This window comes from Acipenser ruthenus, chromosome 17, assembly GCF_902713425.1.
Source record: "Acipenser ruthenus chromosome 17, fAciRut3.2 maternal haplotype, whole genome shotgun sequence".
Lineage (NCBI taxonomy): Eukaryota > Metazoa > Chordata > Actinopteri > Acipenseriformes > Acipenseridae > Acipenser > Acipenser ruthenus.
Genome location: NC_081205.1, coordinates 4,406,872 through 4,430,264, shown reverse-complemented (window position 1 = coordinate 4,430,264; position 23,393 = coordinate 4,406,872). Strand labels below are relative to the sequence as shown.

General features: G+C 38.1%; 1 protein-coding gene and 1 long non-coding RNA gene across 3 annotated transcripts in view; one reads left to right on the top strand and one right to left on the bottom strand.

Annotated features, from left to right (window-relative positions):
- LOC131697920 (uncharacterized) overlaps positions 1-18,742 on the top strand; it is a 35,126-nt gene extending 16,384 nt beyond the window's left edge. The window contains exons 2-4 of the long non-coding RNA XR_009307547.1: positions 7,782-7,923; positions 10,227-10,362; positions 16,166-18,742. This is a non-coding gene — a long non-coding RNA (uncharacterized LOC131697920). The remainder of the gene's footprint in view (positions 1-7,781; positions 7,924-10,226; positions 10,363-16,165) is intronic.
- Positions 18,743-18,773: 31 nt separating this feature from the next.
- The window catches only part of LOC117422856 (E3 ubiquitin-protein ligase rnf213-alpha-like), a 43,157-nt gene continuing 38,537 nt past the window's right edge, over positions 18,774-23,393 (bottom strand). For both annotated transcript variants that reach the window (XM_058989835.1, XM_058989836.1), the window contains exons 62-67: positions 22,860-23,061; positions 22,249-22,326; positions 21,962-22,159; positions 21,657-21,746; positions 21,330-21,508; positions 18,774-21,144 (exon numbers count right to left, since the gene is read on the bottom strand). In XM_058989835.1, the coding sequence (XP_058845818.1) occupies positions 20,991-21,144; positions 21,330-21,508; positions 21,657-21,746; positions 21,962-22,159; positions 22,249-22,326; positions 22,860-23,061 (901 nt within the window). In that variant the 3' untranslated portion in view covers positions 18,774-20,990. The remainder of the gene's footprint in view (positions 21,145-21,329; positions 21,509-21,656; positions 21,747-21,961; positions 22,160-22,248; positions 22,327-22,859; positions 23,062-23,393) is intronic.

Below are 23,393 nucleotides of genomic sequence, written 5' to 3'. Positions count from 1 at the left end.
AATAAATAAAGAAATGATTAATTTGGCCCACGGCGTCAATGGTTTTCAAGTGAGTAAACAACTCAAAATTCAGAAATCCATCTTGTTACTTTGGTAGATATTACATGGTATTTTTTTTTTTTATTTACTAACTGCAGTGCAGTTGATGGTAATTTTCATTAATCATTTTTAGCATTGACTGTGTTTAGAGGCAGCCAACTTAACAGTTGCAGAGTTCATGCTAAACCAACCAAGGATGTGTGTCCGTCTTGCTGCCCAATCCATTTGCTCCTAAAAAGGTACTAAGAAAAACAAAGGCAGAAAAGAGTTGCCAGCTTTTTATTATGCTTTCTGCATCGCTGTTATAATCAAAAACCTGGAGGACATTTGAGAGCTCTGTACCCTTTTTGGTCTGGCACTATTTAGAGTTGTAGCCACCATGACAGTGCCCTCACTCCCATCTGCAGTACAGCATTCTCCTGGATTGTTTTGCTGTCGATCTTGTTGTTTTAAAGAAAGTATTTTCACTTTCACCCAAAGTTTGGTTTTTTCCCATTTTAATTTTTTTTGCATTAATCCAGAATTTTCCCCAACCAAAACAAACCGATATAAACTATAGGTAACTTGATGATTATGTTGTCTGCATTACCTTAACACACAGCTCATTATGCAGTCACTGTGTGCATAATTATGCCATGTTAAGTTTCCTATCTATGTATCTATTTTATAATGCATATATCTTTTTCTTTCCAAATGATGGCAAGGCATCTTCTCGAGCTCCATAGTGTTCAATACAAACCATTTTAAAATGTCTAAAAATCTAAATAATTATTGTGACTGGAGGGGATATATATTGCACTGTAAATAATATATATTTGCTGTTGTGGGAGTATAGGATGTGAATGTAAGCTTATTTATAAAGGGGCTTTTCAGATGTTTTATACAGTATTATAAACCAAACAGCCAGTATTTTGATAGATTTTTTTGATTTGCTTTAAATTATTGCCTTTGTCTGAAAAGAAAAATATACGTTTTATTTTAGATATAAGAGACAGAACATCTAAAGCCTGCCAACAAAAGGCAGTAATAAAGAAATTATTGGTACTGGCAGGAAATTACAAATCTAGCCTTCAGACATGCGTGGCGTACCTGTACATCATGAAATTCTGCTGACTGCTCTGAAATACCTTTGCCAGTAACAATAATTTGTTACAATTTAAAGGGCCAGAAACCTGTTTAAAATCGTTTATAAATTATTATATACTCCGTCTTATTTAATGGGAGGTGGGGTGGAGGGGTGAATTCAGTACTGTACTAACTCTTTGCTTTGTATTGTATTTTTACCTGTTTTGTGTAGTAAGAGGTCTCCTTTGAGATACTGTACTTGGTCTTAACATTGATCATGTTTTGGGTGTGTGTAAAAATGTATACTGATCAAAGTAAAACAATTGTTTATTAGCACTGCAGGACTAAGAATGAAATCAGGTGAGATGCCCCACCCGTTGGCCCCACATTACGTTTTTGTCCTATCATTCATAACTTCAAAAATACTAGATGCTAAGGTTGAACTAATAAGTCAAGTAGGCAAACGTTCCAGCTAGTTCCTTCATCGTTACAACGGTTATTGGCCAAGAACAGTCGTAAACCTCTGGCTTAGTGTCCCCTCGACAGAGCTGAAGACTAAATCGGGCTTTACGGATACCGCCACTGGTTTCTTTCTCGATCTCTACTCTCTGTCAAAACACTGGCAAACCGATTAGGATGCAAGCCCACAGAGTGCTGACAATTGGACCCTGAAGCAGTTTAATTTCTGTGGCAGCAAGTTGCTGCAGCTTTGGTTGGATATCATTTACTATCTATGTTGCCCTTTATTTGAGTTTAGTAAGCTTCCAAGGAAAAGAGAACACTCCATATTAAATGGTGTTTTATCAACATGGGGGCCATTAGAATATCACCACTACATTTTAAAAAGAAGAAAAATGAAGGGCTCTGCCGTATGTGTCTTCCATATGGACATCTCGGCAAGAATGCTGGCTGGAGCGTGATAAATGTCTATAGCTGTGCTCCTGGTGGATCGTGGGATACATCCCTGTCCACCTTGAGTCATTGGTGCACAGCTGTTGATGCAATTACTGCTACAGAGCACCCATGGAGAGCTGAAAGGAAGGAAGTGGTCCATTCGCAGAGCACTGTTTGTGACTTGCCTGCTGTGCAGCGATGTGATTGCCTTTTAATTAGAATCTCCTTGTCTGCAGCACCAATATGCAAAACCTGCAGCTATTCCTCCATGTTTCTGCTGTTTTTTTTTTCACTTGAAGGGGTAAACTCCAACCCCTCTTGACGTCAATTCATGAAAACAGTCTTAAAATAAACCTGTATTCAATGACTACAAAAGAGTTAATCAAATCTAGAACTCTCAGCGCTAGCAGTATAAAATGATATAATCTAAAGAGCAAATTATTTAATAGTGTTTAAAAAGTGAGACTGATTCTCAGATAAATCAATGGGGCATCGTAACTAAAAGCCCTGTGTGTGTAATGAGATCCTTGGCACCCGTAAAAGCCCAGCAGCCAAAGAGCGAAGAGCACGGAATGGTGGAGTCTAAGAAGGAACAGGAACAATAAGAGATATTTCTGTTTCATCGTTTAGGTTCTTCCAACCAAAGAGGCATGGCTGTGAGCAATAAAGACCCTCTTTTTAGTGTATTTATGAATTCCTTTGAAATCTTCTGCACCACAACTTTAAAGTCCAATATCCCATTTGTGGATGTTGGCATGTCACAGAGGCATGATCCATTATGTACAGTACTAGTTTGCCTTGCATGCATTAAACCCAGTTATATGGTTTGTTCCAGAGAGATTGGCAAAAGCCACTGTCAGTTTTCAGAGTATTTGCATGAATTTTAAACCACTCTGCTTTCATTGTTCCATCTGGCAAATCCAGCGTTAGTTCTACAGAATAATTACCAACATAATTAGAAACAGGAGAATGTAATAAATCTCCAGATATTAAAAAAAAAAAAAAAAAACCACGTTTCAGTGATCTTAAACCGCAACAATTTCCCAGATGAAGTAGCGTCTAGCCTTCTAAATGGTAAAGAGGTGAAGTGGCTACTAGAGAAAAAATAATGGTCCCTTACTCATCTCACACATCACTCAGTGTTTGACTATCTTAACAGCGAAGTGTTGAAAAGAGGCAAATCGGTTTTTCTTAACAGCGAAGTGTTGAAAAGAGGCAAATCGGTTTTTAAATGTTTTTAATTTATCTTGTACATAACTAAAGACGCCCAGGCATGCTTTATAACTAAATCAGTTTTTTTTGGAGGGGGGTTATTGTTAGTTATTATTTGTGTAATTTTAAATGTTTAATAGCTTGTATAAATATCAAAGAATCAAGATAATGAGATATACATGATTCTTAGCAAATCCTATACTAGTCTACCAAGTAAAACTAAAAACACAACCGCAAGTGCATATATAAGGTCATTACAGTACATACATGTTTTATTTAATGCATTATTATTATTATTATTATTATTATTATTATTATTATTATTACTACTTATTTCTTAGCAGACACCCTTACCCAGGACAACTTACAGTTGTAAGTACCCAGTCATTTGTGAAATGATTTTGTGTTATTGTGGTGTATTGTAGTAAGAGTAATTAAATGAAAAAAGACACTTAATATACACTTAACCTTTCACCTCTGAACGTTTATTAAATTGAGCATGTGTTACCAATCAAGATATGAGAAGGATATTAGGAAGTATGACATTCTAGAAAGAGTGTTTTTCACTGATATGGTTAACTCACCCGCACTTTGAAATGGAAGCATTTACAATATGCAAACACCCCATCATTCTAATCCTAGTACACTGCCTAACCTAAACCAAATATCTTCACATTATATTAGGAAAGAGGCAAACTGATTCAGAATCATAATACCCCCTAGCATTTCCTGAGAAGGAAAACTATCAACTATAATTATGTGCATACTATTTATCTCTTAACGTTTAACATACTGTATTTGATCATAATATTATTTTTAACAAAGCCCTTTCATCATCATTATCTGGATTACAAAACGCCTCATTACAATATTAGCTGAAATGAAACCTGTCAACCATGATTATTATAGATTTAAAAAAATTCCCTTTATACAATTTCCATTTCCCCACTGCTCTGCCAGTGTGCTTCAGTCCAGTCCATATTTATGCAATTATAATTAAGCAAAAATATTATTATGTGCAATTCAAGATGGTTTTGTGTATTTATGTAGGTGCACTGGGATGAAGGCTGAAAGCTGAGATCATCTGAGCAGTTGCACATGGGACTTTGCAAGCAGCTAGACCCGCAACGTTAAGTGTTGTCTGCCTGGGGTCAAAGGTGAAAGGTCAGCAAATTGCCAGTGTATTAACCCACCTCTGCACCTTGCCTCTGAGTGACAGCTCAGCAAACATTCCAGGAGGCTAGTTGGCACAATGGGTTAATGCAATAGCCTTTTAACTTTGGAGTTTGAATCGAGCATGGGCCACATTGAATTAGTTTGGTGGTCCACACAGTTTGGTACAATTTGATACCTGCTAGAGCCCAGGTCTGAACTGCAGGTTTCAGCCAATCGTAGCACAATTGTGTTTATATACACTGCCCTCAACCTTGCAGTTGAGCTGCTAAACACGTAATTCCAGCCACGCAGGTACAGTACAGCCCTGTACTGTAATGCGTTTACATCTACTAACCAACTAGTCCCTCGATAACCAGTTGCTTCTATTTGATTACTCCATTTGTAGCCAGTGCCATCGCTGCACAAAAAATACAAACGAAAAAAGTTCCATCAAACCTTATAAATAATCATGCGATTGGAAGTGATCGGATTTCACATCGGTTAGAGCAAGAGGCTCCAGTGACAATTATTGCTAATTCTCTTGTTCAGCTCTTGTTTATACGAGGATAACTGCAGCCGACCCTTCTCTGGGCTATCTCAATGCTGTTTTCAACAAACTTGTAAATGATCCTGTTTCCTGCTAGCCCCTCTGAAAGGGCTGAGACGGTAGGAGTGTTTACGTGCTCAGGAATAATTTGATAGCAGGCTTTTAAGAATACCCTTCTGATATAATTCATAATAAATAATGTTGGTGACAAATAAAAATGCAGACACATATAAACACTGGAAGAATCAGTCCCCCAACTCTCTTTAAACAGGTGTCTAACAGCAAAAACAGAGAGGTACTCTTGTGGGGTTGTGGCATCCTAGACGTATAAACACGATTTGTCTTGAATTATCTCATTCAGGTATCTTAGAACCCATCAGTGTAATTTTGGATGCTGGGTATAAAAGTAGGTGTTTTATTATAATAATACATGTCAATTGTCATTTATGTCTTGGGCCCTATTCAGAAATATTTAATGTATTTAGTCTGTTTTGAGAAAAAAGTTTAAGTTTGGTATTCATAAAGCTAATAAAGAAACCAACAACAGTAAAAAAAATAATGTCTTCAAATGCATATGCATGGTGTCGTGATTTACTGCGGTCAACCCTGCAAAGCAATCTGTGTGTGAAAGCAACACTAGACACCCTCAACATTCACATCTGACTAGCAATTCCCAAATAGGAAAACAGACTTCAAACCTCACAAACAATATTTTATTAACCCGGGGCGACCAATCTCTATGAAAACAACCAATATTTTATTCAAGTTTGTATGAGAATTAGTCTGAGTAAAAGCACTATATCCCAGGTCCAAGGGAGCCTGCCCAGTAAACCACTAATGGCCTCTGACATTTTAAGTACATATAAGTGGGAGTGCGCTTGATGTCGTGAGTGGCAGTTCAAGCTGAGCGGAGGGCCACACATCGAAAAATCTAAACAAAATGTTACAAAATGATTAATGGGCCTGGCTGATGCCACAGTGCAGTGTGGAGGGGGGCACCAAGCAAACCTATTCATCATAGTTCACTTGAAATAATAGAACAGGCACTGTCACTGAATGGACAAGGAGGGATGACTCATTTTAATTTAACTGCTTCTAGTTATTTTTCTTTAATCGAACCTGACACAGCTATGACCCACTTTTCCCCACTGCTGCTCTAATTTCCAGGTGAGGGAGAAGGCTTGGGTCTAAGCACGGGTTACCCGAGTGGCTACGAATACTCGAACTGGTGCAGTTTAAACTGCTTTCACGCTGCACTGCAAGTGCCCTTGAAGCGGGTTATGAGCATTTTAGACAACATTGAATGGCTTTAACATTGACATGAATGGATGTTGAAAGTCGGGTCATTCACCTGTAAGAAAGTATATCCAGGAAATAAGAAATGAATAGACAGACATTTTCATTAGTGCCTTTAGGAAGGTGAGGAAGGCATTAGCTGAAACCATCAGTCTGAAAAATAATAGCATACTTGCCAAACACCCTATAAGCAATGACAAGCATTATTTACAATACAGATGTATCATATTTTTGTATTAAAGGGAAGTGCAATTAAAATGTTTCTAATGTTTTATTTGTTGAGTATAAAATAAATATGAAAATGAAAGCATGGAATAGCATGAAATGATGATGAGACATTTATCTAGCTGAACTTTTTGATGAATGGATACTATAAGGAGATATATAGGTACAGTACACTATATCAGTACATTCATGATACAAATCTAAACAATTGTTCTGTAATATTGGTTTTACACACTGCCCCTCCTGCTGCTTTTTCGGTCTTTAGTATAATACTTCCCCTAAAGTTTCAGAGTGAAAGATCTGATTTCAGAGAAACCTATACAAGCCCATCTTAATTTCAGCTGCGCAGTTCTTTCCAAACTACAGTTTATTTTTAGGGAGATTTATAATGGGGTTGTATTAATTAGGCCTGTGTCCGAAGGTTTGACGGTTCGTTCGCTAGCCAGGGATTCGAAGATTGTTTTAAACCTTCATAGGTCCTTCAGACGGGTTCACGCACTGTACGTTTTTTTATTTTTATTTTTTTCTTCCTATTAACAGAAACTGTTTTGTGAATGTGTGAATACTATAAATCACACATTACATGTTACTCGCATGCAAAATTCGATCTTTTGATTTGTATAATGCATATTACGTAAGTAAAAGTTGTTACCACATCGTTATACATTACGTACAACTGGAGCAGGGTATAGTATCCAAAGAGTGGGTTCGTACCTCTAGTGGCTGTATTGCTTCAGTAAAATGTGTACTGAATACCTAGTGTACAAGACAGTGTAAGAGAAGTGCTATGGTAGAATATGTTTGAAACATACAAAATATACGATAACAAAAATAATTTTAATTTCGAAAACTGAACACTGTCCGTCCCTCCCAACTCCAGCTCATGTTTAGAGCCAAACCTTTAATTTCTTCATTCGCCATCTCGGCAGAAAAGCATTGTATAGTGTAAGCTGTATTTAAAGAAATGTTACGAAACCCCTCTGCTGTTTGGGATTTTTTGTTAAATACCTAGACAACCAAAAAAAGAAAAGTTGAATGCAAACTGTGCAAGCGACTCGTATCATGGAGGCATAACCAATCTCTGGGGTCACCTGACAAGTGTAAGTTCATACTATTATTAGTACTGTATTATTAATATTTTTAGTAGTAGTAAAATGTAACTGATAACCTGCTGGAATGGTGACTGTTAAATAAAGCTTCTACCAAAATGTAGTAACACCTCTCAGTACATTTTTTTGCTGACAGAGAGGAGGAACGTTGGAGCTGTTTTTGCTTCCTTGTAGACACATTACAAGGTAATTTACAGCATTAACGCAGGTGATTTTCAGATGCGCTCTGCTGTTTGCAGGAGCTGCTAGACGGAGCTGCTCAGGGAGTCTCATCTTCAGCAGTTGGCAGGGATGCCCATGGAGCTTAGCGGAGGTCTCCTGCCTGGCAGCACTGAAACCCGATAATGACAACACAGTGAAATGTGGGACTGGCCAGCGCTGGTATGCAAACGCTGTTTATAATTTATCTAAATGAATGAAAATTGAGTGGCACTCTGGTAATACTGGGAAGGAAAATTATATATATTTTTTTAAATCTGCTAAAAATCAAGGAGTACTGGTAGCAGCACAGTTCAAACTCATCAATTACAGGTGCTGTATGCCCAGAGAGGGGGTTTGGAGCATGTTGAATGTTTCTTATGAAAACAATATTTAATAAATACCATACTATAAATATACATTATATGCCCAATGCAAACTAGTGCAATGCAATGCTAAAATGTTTAAAAAATAGTTCTAAAGATTTTTCTTCCTAAGGCACTGTAAAGTTTCTATATATGATTTGTAACACCCTACTGCTGCACTAGCATTTGGCAGACAGAGTGACCTAGGGGAAGGCAGGTATGATCTTGCAGTTGAAACTACTGTTGGAACATGTAAACAAACTGGAAATTGCACGCGATTGTGTGGCACCGCAGCTTTAATGAAATTCAGCTCTAAGTTCAAATTGCCCTGCTTGTGAGCTGTTTAAGACGGCCATCTATCTGTCAGCACTATTCCTGAATGCTTGTTTATTGTGGCAGTGTATCTTTCAGTACCCTGACAAGCAGTCAGAGATGTTGAACTGGGAGCGATGTCTGTTTGTGTGTTTTCCTCGGTCCCTGGTGAACAGCAGGAACAGGTGCAAGACAGATTGGTCTTCCAAAGGCTTTCCGCAGTCGGAAATTCACGGGCCCTGTGCAGGCTGTGAAGACAGAGCGCTGAAATGTTTAATTGCTGAGCAGTAGGGTGGGGGGGTCCATTTATCTCCTACCTTGCATCATAACAGCAGATGCCAAGTCAGGTTGCAGTAAGTGCACCTTATTCCTGATCTTAACACCCCTTACCATTCAAACCTTCTCTCACGCGAATGATGTGGACAAGATGAGACCACCAAACTCCTTTCACTTAGTGTGAATGGTTTGCACTGCATAGCCTCACAAATAAACCCAGCTTTGGTCCCTATCCTAAATATTAAACATATTGTACCTACAGACAGTAAAGATTCTCTGATGGTCACAGCAGCCGTTGTCTGGAGAGTACAACGCATTTTTGTTTCAATGCCTCCTAAAATAGTATCTGTTTTTTTTTGGGGGGGGGGGGGGTTTCTCCATGTGCCCAGCAAAATTATGCCGGAGCATTCCCCTAAAAGAAGATAATCAAGATCAATGTGTGGAGGTTTGGAACACAGAACTGGATCAGATGTACCGTCCTTGCATGAGGCCTGCTGAATAAATGAAATATAATTTTCTCACTCTGCTAGTGTAATACATTACCTGATAATGGAGCCCCACAGTACAGTATGAATGACCTTGCTAGCCTTTCCATAACCCTGGTAACTGACACCTGCCATTGATAGCACTGGTACCTTATGGCTTCCATAGACACATCGGCTATTATTGTAGGCCTCATATGTAACTTGGAGAGGTGGAGTTCCAATTGAAACTGAGTGGCAGGTGGAGAAGTAAACTGAATCCAGAACTTAAATTATACAATATAATACAGACCATTTATAAAACATCTTTGAAAGATGGGTATAACTGTAGTCCTGATGTTTCAAAACATCTAAAAAATACTTGGTTTATGCTTGACTATTGCATGAGGCTTGATATCCCACATTCATAAAATACTGCTATATTTCTGTAAATATACATGAACAAAAAATGGAACTGGTGTCTTAACAATGTAGTTTGTATACGCCACTGAAAAAATCAAGTCACTTTAAAAACATGAAACATCATGCTTCAAATAATCCCTTGTGGTATGTTTCCACTTTAGCAATAATTGTATTTTCTCTCCACATATCTAATAGAACAACACTGCTGTGCTCTCTTTTAATTTCTTCCATGTGTTTGGAGGGCAAGTGAAACATTGAACTAGGGAGAAAAACAGCAGCGTTGGCTCAATATACTTCACAGATGTAGAGAGTCGCCCCAATGTTTTTCTTAATAGAAAACTAAGAGCTGGTGACCTAGGCTTTCAGGCCTAGCTGTAGGCCCCTAGTAACTGCACCTTGACCTAGTTACGCACAGACTTTTCTATGATGTTCTAATTAAAATACACTAATTTGATAATAAAGCAAAAGCAGCAGCACCTTAGCAGGTTAATCGGGGAAATCACTTACTCCACTACCTCCAAAGCAAGCTGCGGTCCCAGGAGAGTTACAGTAGCCTGTTTTGTGTGTATCTTCCCATAACTAGGGTAAACGGTTTTAATTTAATGATTTCACACGGTAATTATTAACATCTTTACTTGCTTTTCCTTAGAACTTGAGTGGCGTTGAGATGCAAAGGCCCAAGATATTGGATCCCAAGGTGCAAACACAAGATAATCTGCTTTTTTGTTTTTACAAGCTTTACGAGAGAAGGATTTCCTGGATTTACGGGCAAGGATGCTTCACGGGTGAAGTATTTAATTTCGTCTGATTAAATTGAGAGTGTATGAGAGAAATGTACAGGTCAGGTTCGCCATCTCCATATTGTGACAGGGTTTGTCAATGGTGAAACTGGTCCTGAATGGAGAAGTGGTCTTTTCCTCATACCCGTTCAAGGGACGTCTGCAAGTGACTGTTTAAAGAGTAAATTAAGGTTCCTTGCTGTAGGAATAATATTTCACTGAGTAACGAGGCCAGACATGTGGTTTTCTGAAGAGGCCTTGGTTTATTTACGTCACACATTCCATTACTCAGTCCGCACAATCGGTTACACAAGCCACAGATAGTCAGATATACAACACACTGTATAGAACAGTATATTTACAGAGTTCACTGTCTGATATTTAGTACCAGCTCCAAAATACACTCATTCAGATTGCATTCACGTTTTATAAGTTTCCAATATCACTGCACAAACCGTTAACTGCAATGCGCTTGACTTACATTTTAATAATTATTATTATTTGTTTATTTAGCAGACACCTTTATCCAAGGCGACTTACAGAGACTAGGGTGTGTGAACTATGCATCAGCTGCAGAGTCACTTACAACTACGTCTCACACGAAAGACGGAGCACAAGGAGGTTAAGTGACTTGCTCAGGGTCACACAATGAGTCAGTGGCTGAGGTGGGATTTGAATCGGGGACCTCCTGGATACAAGCCCTTTTTCTTTAACCACTGGACCACACAGCCTAATGTTCGATGATGTGCTATTACGGTGATATATTCTGTTTGTTATGTAAATTGTGTTTCAGTTGCCGTAGATGTACTGTATATTTTAGTACCAAAACACTATGCATTATCCACAACATTCTCCACTCCAATTACTGTGAAAATGCTGGAGTGTATTCTTGAAGTACTGGCTTCCTAGTCCAACGTACATTTTGGCAATGCAAATTATGCTGAAGTGTGGTGCCATCTACTGGGTAGTCAGTATTATAACATTCAAAATCAGGATTGACCTTCGCAAATAAGAAGGAAAGAAAGAATGAAAGGAAAATCCACACATCATCTATAATACATATTTAAGTTACCTAATAAGTCCATGTTTTAAATATCAACTTATTAGGTGGTTTCACAACCCCCCCCCGATTTACTATCAGCCTTGAAATCCCTAATATTACCTTAGGTAAGGTAGTCGGAGATCAGTGCTAATCAGGGTCTTTGAAATCAGCTGTCTCTTTTAAGTACTTTCATTATAACACAAACACTGTTTGATCTACATGTAAAATATCTTGAGTATGTCATGTATATACTAGCACTGCTGCTAGGAGTGGCAGATCATGCTTATTTAGTCCTGACAGCTTGAACTGCCTTAGAAACTGGATAGCACAAAAGGTTAAAACTACAGAAGAATGCTGTAAACAGCTGTAAAGAATGGAATAAACAGATGACAAGCAATGGCAATAATAATATTGAGAAGAAGAGGGGTATTCTTAACAAACAACTTGCTAAACTAAAAAGTGTCCAAAGAAAAACATTAATTAAAAAAAAAAAAAAAAAGTTACATGCTCCTTTTAAACTGCTATTAGAAATCTATTTCATGTTGCATTTTGCACCCAATTTATTTCCCTCAAAGACATGGGGACAATGCGAGGCAGGGCATTAATTTTTCTTTTGTGCAGTTTTAATTTCCCCCCCCCTCTTTGTGTGGTTGCCTGGAAGCCCAACAAAGTGGAAAACAAGCGATTGAGCTTGCTCACTGAAGCTTGATTTGAGGGTCCGAGCGTCCTAAATCACGCCTGACACCCCATTGTCGACTGTTTTATCCCATGTGCATTTCTGCCGGGCGTGCTAATGAATACGGGGGCACTGGGGGCGCACCAGAGAATAGGTATTGGCCGCTGACAGACAGGCACAGAATGTGCCAGCCTAGTGCCAGCACATACCACGGGCCCACTTGTACTGCAGCACTGAGGATAGAGCTGGTAACCAGAGCTATTTCTCAGGCTCCGCTGTAGTATATTTGGGTCATTCAACAGCAAAAGGCCAATGTTAATGCACTGTGTGACTAAGAATAAGATCAGTCACTAACACAAGCAAGGGAAGATATAATGATGCTGTTTATTACAGTGTAGCACAATCTGTGTTTTACCCTGATCTCCTGCGCTTATCCAGATAGGGGATACTCACCAAAAACAAATAGCAAACAGTCCTGCTGATTCCCTTCAGTAGCAATATTATCACTTCCATTGGAGATCGGTTGGTTTCTTGCTTGTATTTTATGTTTCAGTTTGATACATACTTATTTAGCAGTGATATGTGTTTGAAGTTTGAAGTATTGGCACCCCCTGTCTTAACTCAAATAATTTACCTGCAGTCTTTACAGTACTCGCTAGCATGAATGAGTGTTCAAGAAACTTCAAAGACAGCATTGCTAAATAAGAAGAGTTTAATACACAATATTTATTAAACTAAATCCATCGGAGGATAACATTGTTTCCAATGCTCATTTTGCTCATTTTATTCTGCCAGGGCACTTTATATATTATAATGATTATTTTTACATTATTGTTTTTACGTTACATATATAAATAGCTTGGTCTCTCGCATAATTGGTCTTTCTGCCTTGACACACTTTTTCTGCGTTTGTGTCATTACTATACAATCATATTGAGACGAGAAAGGCTGATAAACAGGGATTGATAGGGACTGCTTACAAAGGCTGACAAAAATTGAAAAAATAAAGCGTTCCTCCTCTTTTTTGAAAACGTCTCCTCCTTGCACATTATGCAGCACGAAAACGTCGCTGTTGCTCAACAATATTTATTATCCAGCTTTCATGCTGACATTCTACCAGCAGATGTTGAATAAACAAAATGTACGTACATGGTACTAATATCGCAAGCCTTGCACGCGCGGAACCCTCCATGTTTAGTAATGAACATTCGTCTGGACATTAACAGGAAGATATCATTTTGGTCACGTGCACAAATCCAGACTCAGATTCACTTAAAAAATTGCAGTGTGAAAACAAACGCATTCTGGTGCGATTACAGTCGAGAACTTGAGCTAGCTTGGAGGAAAAATGCAGTTCATTTGAGATCTTCTGGTGTGAAACCAACCAAAGCAAAATTGCAACATTTTGGTTCGTTTGCAAGTGAATTCTAAATCGGATCTTCATAAACGAACTAGGTATGAAAGGGCCCTAAAAGAAACTGATGTTCGCTTGCATTTTTCTGGTCTGAAACAAACCAGAGAAAATCTGAAAAGTTATGTTTGTTTGCAAGTGAACCAGGTGTGAAAGTGCCCTCAGTGGCTATATGGTTTTTGCAAGGGCAGAGAAATGATAAAATCTTTAGTCTAAAACCAGATTAAATTAAATACCTTTTAAACATTATATTTTGGAAGGATTCTAAATCCATCTAATCCACAGACATCCCTTTGGAATTTGGGAACATTCCTCTGTGAAGCTTTGTTACAGGAGATCATTTACTCCCAGTGTTAAACTGCAACTTCCAGGAGCAACACTGCTCTACATATCAAAAAAGACATCTACCGATTTGACATTGTTATGCTAAACAGAACTTCAGTCAGGACAATTTTAATTATAAAACTTCTAAACTATAGCTGTGAGGTTGTTACATCTTGACTGACATCTGATCTTTATAATAATTCTGAGAAACTAAAATATATATTCTGGGACAAGAGCCAGTTGTAGGAGTGAAAAGAAATGTGTGATCAAGTATTCTGAGTTAATGGAGAAGTTTTTATTATTATTATTATTTATTTCTTAGCAGACGCCCTTATCCAGGGCGACTTACAATCGTAGGCAAAAACATTTCAAGCGTTACAATACAAGTAATACAATAAGAGCAAGAAATACAATAACTTTTGTTCAAGTAAAGTACAAGTTTGACAAACCACAATTCAATAATACAGCAGGTAATAGTGATAGTTACATCAGGATATGATTAAATAGTGATAGTTACATCAGGATGTGATTAAATACAAAGTACTACAGGTTAAAAACTTGGCAGATTACAGTATTCTGAAGTACAGGATTAAATGCAGTAAAATAGGGGCTGATAAGAGCAAAATAAAGCACATTTACATGAAGGGTGATAGTGTCCCAGGATACAAACAGAGGAGTTCTACAGGTGCTCTTTGAAGAGGTGAGTCTTAAGGAGGCGCCGGGCAGTCCTGACATCTGTAGGAAGGTCATTCCACCACTGCGGAGCAAGGGTGGAGAAGGAGCGGGCTTTGGAGGCAGGGGAGCGTAGCGGTGGTAGAGCTAGTCTTCTAGTGCAGGCGGAGCGGAGAGGTCGAGGGGGTGTAGGGAGAGATGAGGGTCTGGAGGTAGCTGGGTGCAGACTGGTCAAGGCATCTGTAGGCTAGTACAAGAGTCTTGAACTGGATGCGAGCGGTGATCGGGAGCCAGTGTTTCTTAAGTACTACTAAAGATATCAAAAGAGTGTCTTCAGACTTAATTTCCCAAGAAGCAGCAGTTCAGTTATTGAAAAGTTTCTTGCTAGTTATAAACTTTTTAAATAACTATATTGCGCTCTATAAAAAAATCCCTTGCTACAGCACTTGCTGCCAAGATCTTAATGTAAGGAAAATGTGTGTCCTGGTCTCTATACCAGTGTGAAGTTAGACTGCCTCATTGTTTTAGGCAGTCATCGCCATTCAAAGGCTGGGTTCAATGCCAACGTCGGCGATGCATTCTGAGTTTTACAATGTGTGGCCCATTGTGAATACTGGGTTTGGAGTCAATTTCAAAGCAGGATCAAATTGGAGGAGGAAACAACATCTGCCCCACCCCCATGCCTCTAGTGTCTTAGAATCCTGGGGTGTTTACTGGACACTGCCATAGCCACACACACACACACACACACCAGTGCAGATGTGTGCTGTTGTTATTCAAATGACCTCCTGCTGGCTTCTCTCTAAATCTCGTCCAACTCTTCAATGCAGCTCTGATCTATCGCAGCCAGCCTCCACTACAAAGAGAGGAGCAGGGCTCGCTGCACTTTAATGAGGATCCCATGCAAACCGACGCAACACAATTCACATCTTCCTTGCTGTCATATACTGGTAGAAAAAAAAAATCAAAAAAGTTAGGCTCGGGTAATATGAGAGATCGGGCACAGATGCGGGCTCAGTATCATGATGGTGCTGCAGAGGCCAGCTCACATCGATTACATTAAACAATGCACATTTTCTATTAGTTCAACAACAAAATGATTAGGTGTTTGCTGCTACTGGAAAATACCTGGATTGCATCAACCACCTATTTTTAGGGGCAATCCCAGGATACCCATGGAAGGTGGTTTTTGCAAATCAGGGCAATTTTCCAGTGCTGTAAAGCATATACAATCATGGTGTATCACAAGTAGTTAGACAGATAGATGCAGAAATATAAAGGTTCCCAAGTCTCATGGAGATGAAGTGAAAACGTTTTAAATAAAGATATAAATACATACGTAAATAAATGCAAACTTGTGGCGATGCTAGAAAGTTAGACCACGGTACAATAAAACACTGCGTATTATCGCTGTTGATTAATTTTCTCAGTCTCACCCCCAGTGGAGAGGTCAAATGTTTTTTCACCCCAATTCAGTATAAAACAGATTATAATATTGTGTGCCTGGGATACCGGAAACATTCCTTCAAAGATTCGCTGGCTGCGGACACAGGGGGGCAGGGTAATTTATTGCCTCATAAAGTCTGGGGTGGGGGGGCCGGTTCCTAGTTGCCATGCTGAGAGGTTAATGGCCTTTTTTTCTTTTCTTTTTTTTTTTTTTTTTTTTTTTTTTTAAACATGACAGCATTGGGAATGGGAGCCAAACACCTGCGACACACAGCAACAGGAAGTAGCAGCAGGATCATCTTTTGTGTGAACCAGCCTTCAATTCTGGGTCCTATTTATATCCAAACTATATACTGTTGTATAGTCTTATCCTTCTGAAACGAGACCCTGACAGGATAATAAGAGAAAACATGCTGTGTGTTCCTTTGGGGTTGTTTTCACACACACACACACACACACAACACAGTAGAAACCAGACAGTACGAAAGCAGACAGAAATATACAGCATTTGGTAAAAGCACGTGAATTATTTCTAGAGGCCTCAGCGTTGGGTGGTCATGGTACACAATGGACAGTGGTAGCACTAAAAGATATTCGTACATATATTTTAACATATATTGGAGCGGTCTGTGCTAGAAAGAAACAACCAAGAAAAAACATTCTTTTTAGTTTAAAAAATGAAAGAAAGTATACCAGGTGTTTAATATTTACAATTTCTTACAGTCTTCAAATGGGTTGCTCCCATTGAAACAGTAAAAACTAAAATTGGTAAGTAAGTTAATAGTACGTCTGCATCTTTTTACTAAAAAAAATATTTAGAATATGTTCCCATTTATCTGTTATGGCAGAACCTCAGAAGAAATAAGAATAATTCTTATACCATAATGCTGTATGTAGGTTAAATTGGACATACTGTACCAGTAGTCGCTTTGCATACAACACACAAATATTTATTTTAAAGAAATTGTTACGTAATGTTTGTTTCTCTAATGAAAATGTTGAGTTTTGTATTGGTTTTGCAACAACAACAACAAAAACTATTATTTCCTGTTTTGAGTTCATGGCAACCGGCATTGAGTTAAAAGACTCTCACCTATTTAAAAACAGAAGAAACTGAAAAAGAAGCGCTGTGCCTTGTGTATGTATATGACAAAGAACATCCTGCTTTTCTTAATGATCTGAAATGTATTGTGACCCAGAAGCTGTCAGGAATGAAATACTGCTGTTACTTTTGGGAGTTTTAATGATGCGGGAGAGAGTGGGAAGTTGTGGTCTTGTTTCCTATGGAGGCATGCTGTAAACAGTGCATGTACTGGCTGTGACCCTGTGGCATTAGCTGCGTGGGTGACGTTGGAACACAAAAGTCCGTAAAAAAAAAAGATTAAAGCTGAAATACTTTGCTATTTAAAGATATGCATCTGGGCATGTATTTATTTTTGTGTTACAATTTTTGTAGGTACCTGTGAACAGGTACCTACAAGTCCATTTGCCATCGATTCATTGAAAGACACAACATTACAAAAGCTATCGTCACGTGCGATTGGTTGTGTAAGTTTCTGCCATTGCTGTACAGTACTTCAGGAATCTGGGGTGGCTCAATCTATATGCAACCAGATTCTTTGCTTTCCACACCTCTCCTCCCCATTCCCAGGACCAAGAGGACAGTGCAAGGCTGTGCCTCTCCCAGCTTTGTTTTATGAGGTAGTGATCAGGTGCCCTGAACACCAAGTGAACCAGAACCCCCCACATCTGGCTGCAGCTCCACGCTTGTTTGCATTTGTCTTGCTTGCTGTCGACCACCCTGCCTTCGTAGAGACACTGGGCTTCTCCACGCTTAGGTGGCAACGTCCATAGGCCTCCTCTTTTAAAAAGGTATGACTGCTAATGTACTAATTACTCATTTGATATTGATAACACCGGTATCACAATGCTAACCTAAGTGGGTTATTTAATATTATGGTACTTCATGATCTTATTCTGGCTCTTTCAGATATAGATAGGTATCTTCTAATGACCTTTGACAGTGTTCTAAAACCGGCATCCTAAAATGTATAAACCTGATTTTGAGGACTTCAAACACACTTTGTATTGTAGTGTATGTTGTAATGTTAATAAGCAGGGTCGGTCCATAAATCAGGAGGAAAACCCAGTACCCCCAAACTTATTTTGTAACAATCTAACTTTTGTCATGTTGAGCTCCATTTTTGTGTGTTCGTTTTTATATAGCTCTTTCTGTTATTAGATTATTGTTAGATTTGCTGTTTTTATTTGTTCAACGCACACAAACAAAACTGATGGAAATGGTATGGTGTTGTACAGTATTTCTCTAAACCTCTGCATGTTCTACCCAAGGCTGTGTAACTGTCTAAAGCTAAGCAGTAAATTATTACTTTATACATGGAAGCAGCCCCCTCAAAACACATCCATATTCTAAGATAATTGGTTATTACTAATACTGTTTTACTATTTTTGAAGTGTGTCTCTTACAATAACCTACGGACTGAAAAAGAGTTTAATGATAACATCTCATGGAAGCTTAGCACCCTCTAGTGGTTTTAATGGATTTTAAATCTTGACACGACAGCTGTAAAATGATGGGCTAATTTACAGCTGTTATTTAGGAGTTGATTTAAAAGAATTTTAGTTTTTAATTAATAACGTTTTATGTTCATAACTGTGCTAGACTGTTTAATTACAATATTCAACTATTTTGTTCCAAAAAAAAACTATATTCAGAAAAAAAAACATTTAATAACTCACAAAGCAAGTCTACAAAATGTGTAAATATTTAATTCTACCAACCTTTCTAAATAATCTTCACAAGCAAAAAACACAACTAAAATCAATTATTAAGATTTGAATTTTTTAATAGCAAGATTTAAAGTAAACAATTTAAATGAAAATCACAAAAATAAAAAAATAAATGATGCAGCAGACCCTCAAAATGTTGATTCAATAACTTAAAAGTTCAGAAACAAACAAAGGCACCTTTATCAATGAAACACAATGTATTTTTGCAAAGGAATGTACCAGTGTTCTAAATTGTAAACTGTGTCTCTGTCACAAACATGAGCAGACCTGAATGCAAGCCTTTTATATTCAGATATTTTAGGGTTTGTCACTTTGATGTGATCCTTATGGCACCAAGTAAACTATTGATACACTGATTAATCAATTTATCACAATGCTCAAAATATCTAGATCCTCAAGCTATTCCTGCAATCACTGCAAATCACGATTATGTATGCATTGTAAAACAGGTCTTTCACATTTGTGGTCAAACTTAATTTTACTACTAATCTACCAAAAAAAAAAAAAAAAACACCACAATAAAAAAAATATTTGTAATGGAAGCAGCATTAGAGGGATTATTCTGTGACTACAGTCCTCTTTACAATCATTTAAAAAAAAAAAAAAAAAAAAATGTTGCTAAACAGTACAATTTTGGATTGTCAAACTTACAAATCGCTTAATACAACAGGCAGGGATCCAGGCAACAGTACTGGGATGTTTAATATTATATCAAATAGTTACTATTATTTAACCAACATAAACATCTTCCACGTTTAAAAAGAACTAAGGGCTACATGATTTACGTGGCTAGCAGCAACTGTAACATGGGGCTGTGTCTGTGTATTCCTCCTGCCCCATGTTACAGTTGCCTAGATCCGTTTGCCTAGATCATGTTGGCTAATGCAAAGCAACACATGGTTTATAACAGTGCAAAGTTCAAGTAATTGTTATAATACATGTTCAGGTTTAGAAGCAGAGAACTATATATCGTTTTAAGCTAGTTTTTAAAGAATCCTACTACAGGCTAGAACAGAATATTGGAAAAGAAAACATAAAACATTTTGAACAATTACTGTAAAGAGTTCACACTTTTTTTTTTTTTTTTTTACCAATATAGGAATAGACTGGAGTCTGTCCTCTCATTAACATGCTGCTGCATTTATTGGGAGGCTGTGTGGTCCAGTGGTTAAAGAAAAGGAGGTCCCCGGTTCAAATCCCACCTCAGCCACTGACTCGTTGTGTGACGTAATTGTAAGTGACTCTGCAGCTGATGCATAGTTCACACACCCTAGTCTCAGTAAGTCTCCTTGGATAAAGGCTTCTGCTAAATAAACAAATAATAATTGTCTAAAGCTATTTTACTGTTAAAGGATAAGTAGCTTCAAATGTAATAAAGCATTCTGTGGACGTTTAAGGGGCAGTGCTGCAAATGTACAATAAGGTAACTGTGTAGGGAGTGTGGGTGTATGTCATTGGGAGGCAGTAGTTTAACCCCTAGGGTAGATCTACACCTTAGCAGACCTTGCAAAATGAGGCTCTGTCAGGAGTCTGGGCCCTTACCCTGCAGCATGCGAAATCAGACTGATTTCTAAATACCAGAGATCAGTTTGGTTTTACAATGTAAACATAGTGAAGGAATGCATAAAATTAAAGAGATCATGGTTTCATCTTCATTATCTACATACACTATAGTATGTGCATAATACAAACCAGCAGATCTAAACCAAACAAAAGCCCACAGAAAGCAGGGACATACATAGTGACAGTAGGGGTGTAAGGCACAGTAAGTATACCCTTTCTGTCCAACAAATCTCTTCAAAAACTTATTTATAGACTTAGAAGCACTTTCTAATTTGCACTTTATAGTTTTCTATATTAACTTTGTGAAACATGCATTTATTACTGTACACTTTATGTATAGCTTCCTTTGAAACATTTTGCAATTACTTTATTGCATTGAGTAACTCACTACATGTGCTGTGCATTGAGATACTTTTTCTAATACAATGGAATATATGCACCACTATAAACCATTTTATTTTTGTGCAGTTTTTTTGCAGCTGACAGAAGGCTGTCCCTGAAATATCAAATGCTTATCAATAATTTAAATTTACAGATGTGCATCTGTCTAATTTTTCACAGCATGAATGGATTTCGTGATTAGATTTAAAGGTTTAATTTATGGTTTAATATAATTTCTCCAGAGTTTGCCTTTTCAAGCAGTAACAAGTTGAGCTAAAACAAAGTTAGAAGTGCCTTGCTGTAAAGAGTTATCTTTGCATGCGGTCTTGTTTATAGGTGACTGCAAATTTCCAGGCCTCAACACACTGCGACAGTAAGATTTCTTCAGGAAAAAACTCTTCCAGCTCTGGTGGGATATCAAGGTCTTTTCTTTCTATGTATGAGATCAGCGTGTCTTTCAGGCTGCAAAAGAAAAGAAACAGCAATTTTGGGATGAGAACACTATTCTTAACCAATGCATACTGAAATTAGATAATATTTTGTGGTTTACTGGTCACTATAAAAGGCTTGTAGTATGCGCAAGCTCAGATAAGCAGCAGGATTACTATTTGGGACGACTGGGAAATGATTTGCTTCACTTGTGTTACCTCCAGGTAGGTTTGTAGACATCAGCAGCTTCGACATTCTTCAGGTTCAGAAGCAGAAATTCGTGCATCTCCAGAACGAAGGTGTCCACGTTCCCTTGCGCAAAGAACCCAGTCAGGAGTCTCTGCTTATCGGCATCAAGGTTTTTTTTATACTCTTTGCAGATCCCTGTAAATGGGTCCTAACAAGTGGCAGAAAATAATGTATTTTTATATTTTTGAAAAAAAAGGACATCTTCAGGATGCATATCATGTTCTCATGCATTTTAGTGTGCATATTTACCTCCAATATGAGGAGGGTTTACGCACAAATTTGAATTGTTTCCCTACCCGCTTGAGGTGAATCATGCACTCCGATTTCCTTGCAGTTAGATACTGCCACAGCGCTATGATGTGCTTCAGGTTACATCTGCTTAATGCCTGCAAAATCAAAAGGAGATCAACAGAATTAAAATAAATTTTAAAGCTTACTGTATTAACGTATCTTTTAGATTTATCAGAAAATTTGGTTTTGGACATTTTTTACTTAATTATACCCCCCCTGACTCTGTGTGTTAGTAGCTTCTATCCCCCTACAACACCTCCCTGTAAGGTGCAGTAGAATGGTTCACCCCACAGCAGAATGCTTACTGTACCTTTAGTATGTGTTCAGAAGTCTGATCTCCCATCTGCAGGATGTCTTGCACGTACTTCACCAGCTGCATCTCAGCCTCCACCCCAGTCTTTGCAAGGAATCCCAGCGTCACTTCAACCACTGACAGGGCCTCACACACGTCACTGTATGACTGAAACTCCCCGCTCAGGGCATTCATTACTGCATTCGGGAGTGAATCCTAAAAGAATGTAAAACAGTCTAATTGAAAAGGGCAGTTCTTTACCGTTACCCCTCCTTTCTGGGAGTTACAGATAGATCTCCACTTACCTGCACAAGTTTTGCTTTCACGTCCTTAAATATGTTTTCATAATTTCGGTCTTGTCTGTTGAGCAATGTCGGTATTCCCTGAAATGGTTACAGGTCTTATTTAAACTTTTAGAAACAATAGAACATTAAATCTAATACAATAAAACAGAAATACACAATGTAGGACTAAGAAGACCTGTGTAAATGCCCCTCTTAAATCTATTGCCAAGATTTTTAAATGGAAATATAAATCAAAGTTATTTGATTTCCTCAGCGTCTAAATACAAAACAAGCATACTAAAAGCTTGTTTTTATTTATTTTTTTTAAAAGTGTTTTTCAAATGGTTCAGCCATACATAGTTCGACAAACACAAATGAACCAAATTCCAATAAAATCTTCCCAAGAGATTTACTTACCAGACAAAACACATGCAACACCTGGGGTGTACACCTGCGTTAATGACTTTAAGACTGGTCTGTTACTAATTAACTAAAGCCTGGAAAGGACCTAACTGCTCTGCAGTGGAAGTCGGATTTCCATCCCGGCTCCACTGTGCCACAGTATTAGAAAGCCAGCTAGAGCGTGCACAATAATAATAGAAGCATACTGCACACCACGCTGCTAGACTCACAATGAAGGTAATCAGAGGTTTGCCTCGCAGGAACCGGTTTGTTACTTGCTGCTGGATTTTCTGCAGATCGAACTCTTGCAGGGTCTCCCGTCCTCGCTCCATGCTGTACTGGCAGTTTGATAGAACCAGGGGCATCAGGTCTCTCTCCACCTCGTACTTTATCACGTGAAGGTCGCTCAGATCCGCTGGGCTCACAGTGTATCTGTTGGGAGAAGGACTTCTGTGAATGTTCCACATTTTGTCTACATGCACGTGGATGCAATGCATATTATGGTTCTGCTATCTGCTATATGGCTGCTTTTAAAAAATAACAACCGACAAAACAAATGACTGATTAAAATAACAATGTTTTTTTGGGGGGGGGGGGGTTGCATTTTACGCAGTGTTGCATTTAATGCAGTTATCATTTATGTTGTTTGGCACTTTATTTTTATTTTATTATTATTATTATTATTATTATTATTATTATTATTTATTATTATTAATTTTATATTATTATTATTATTATTATTATATTACAATTCAGTAGACAAT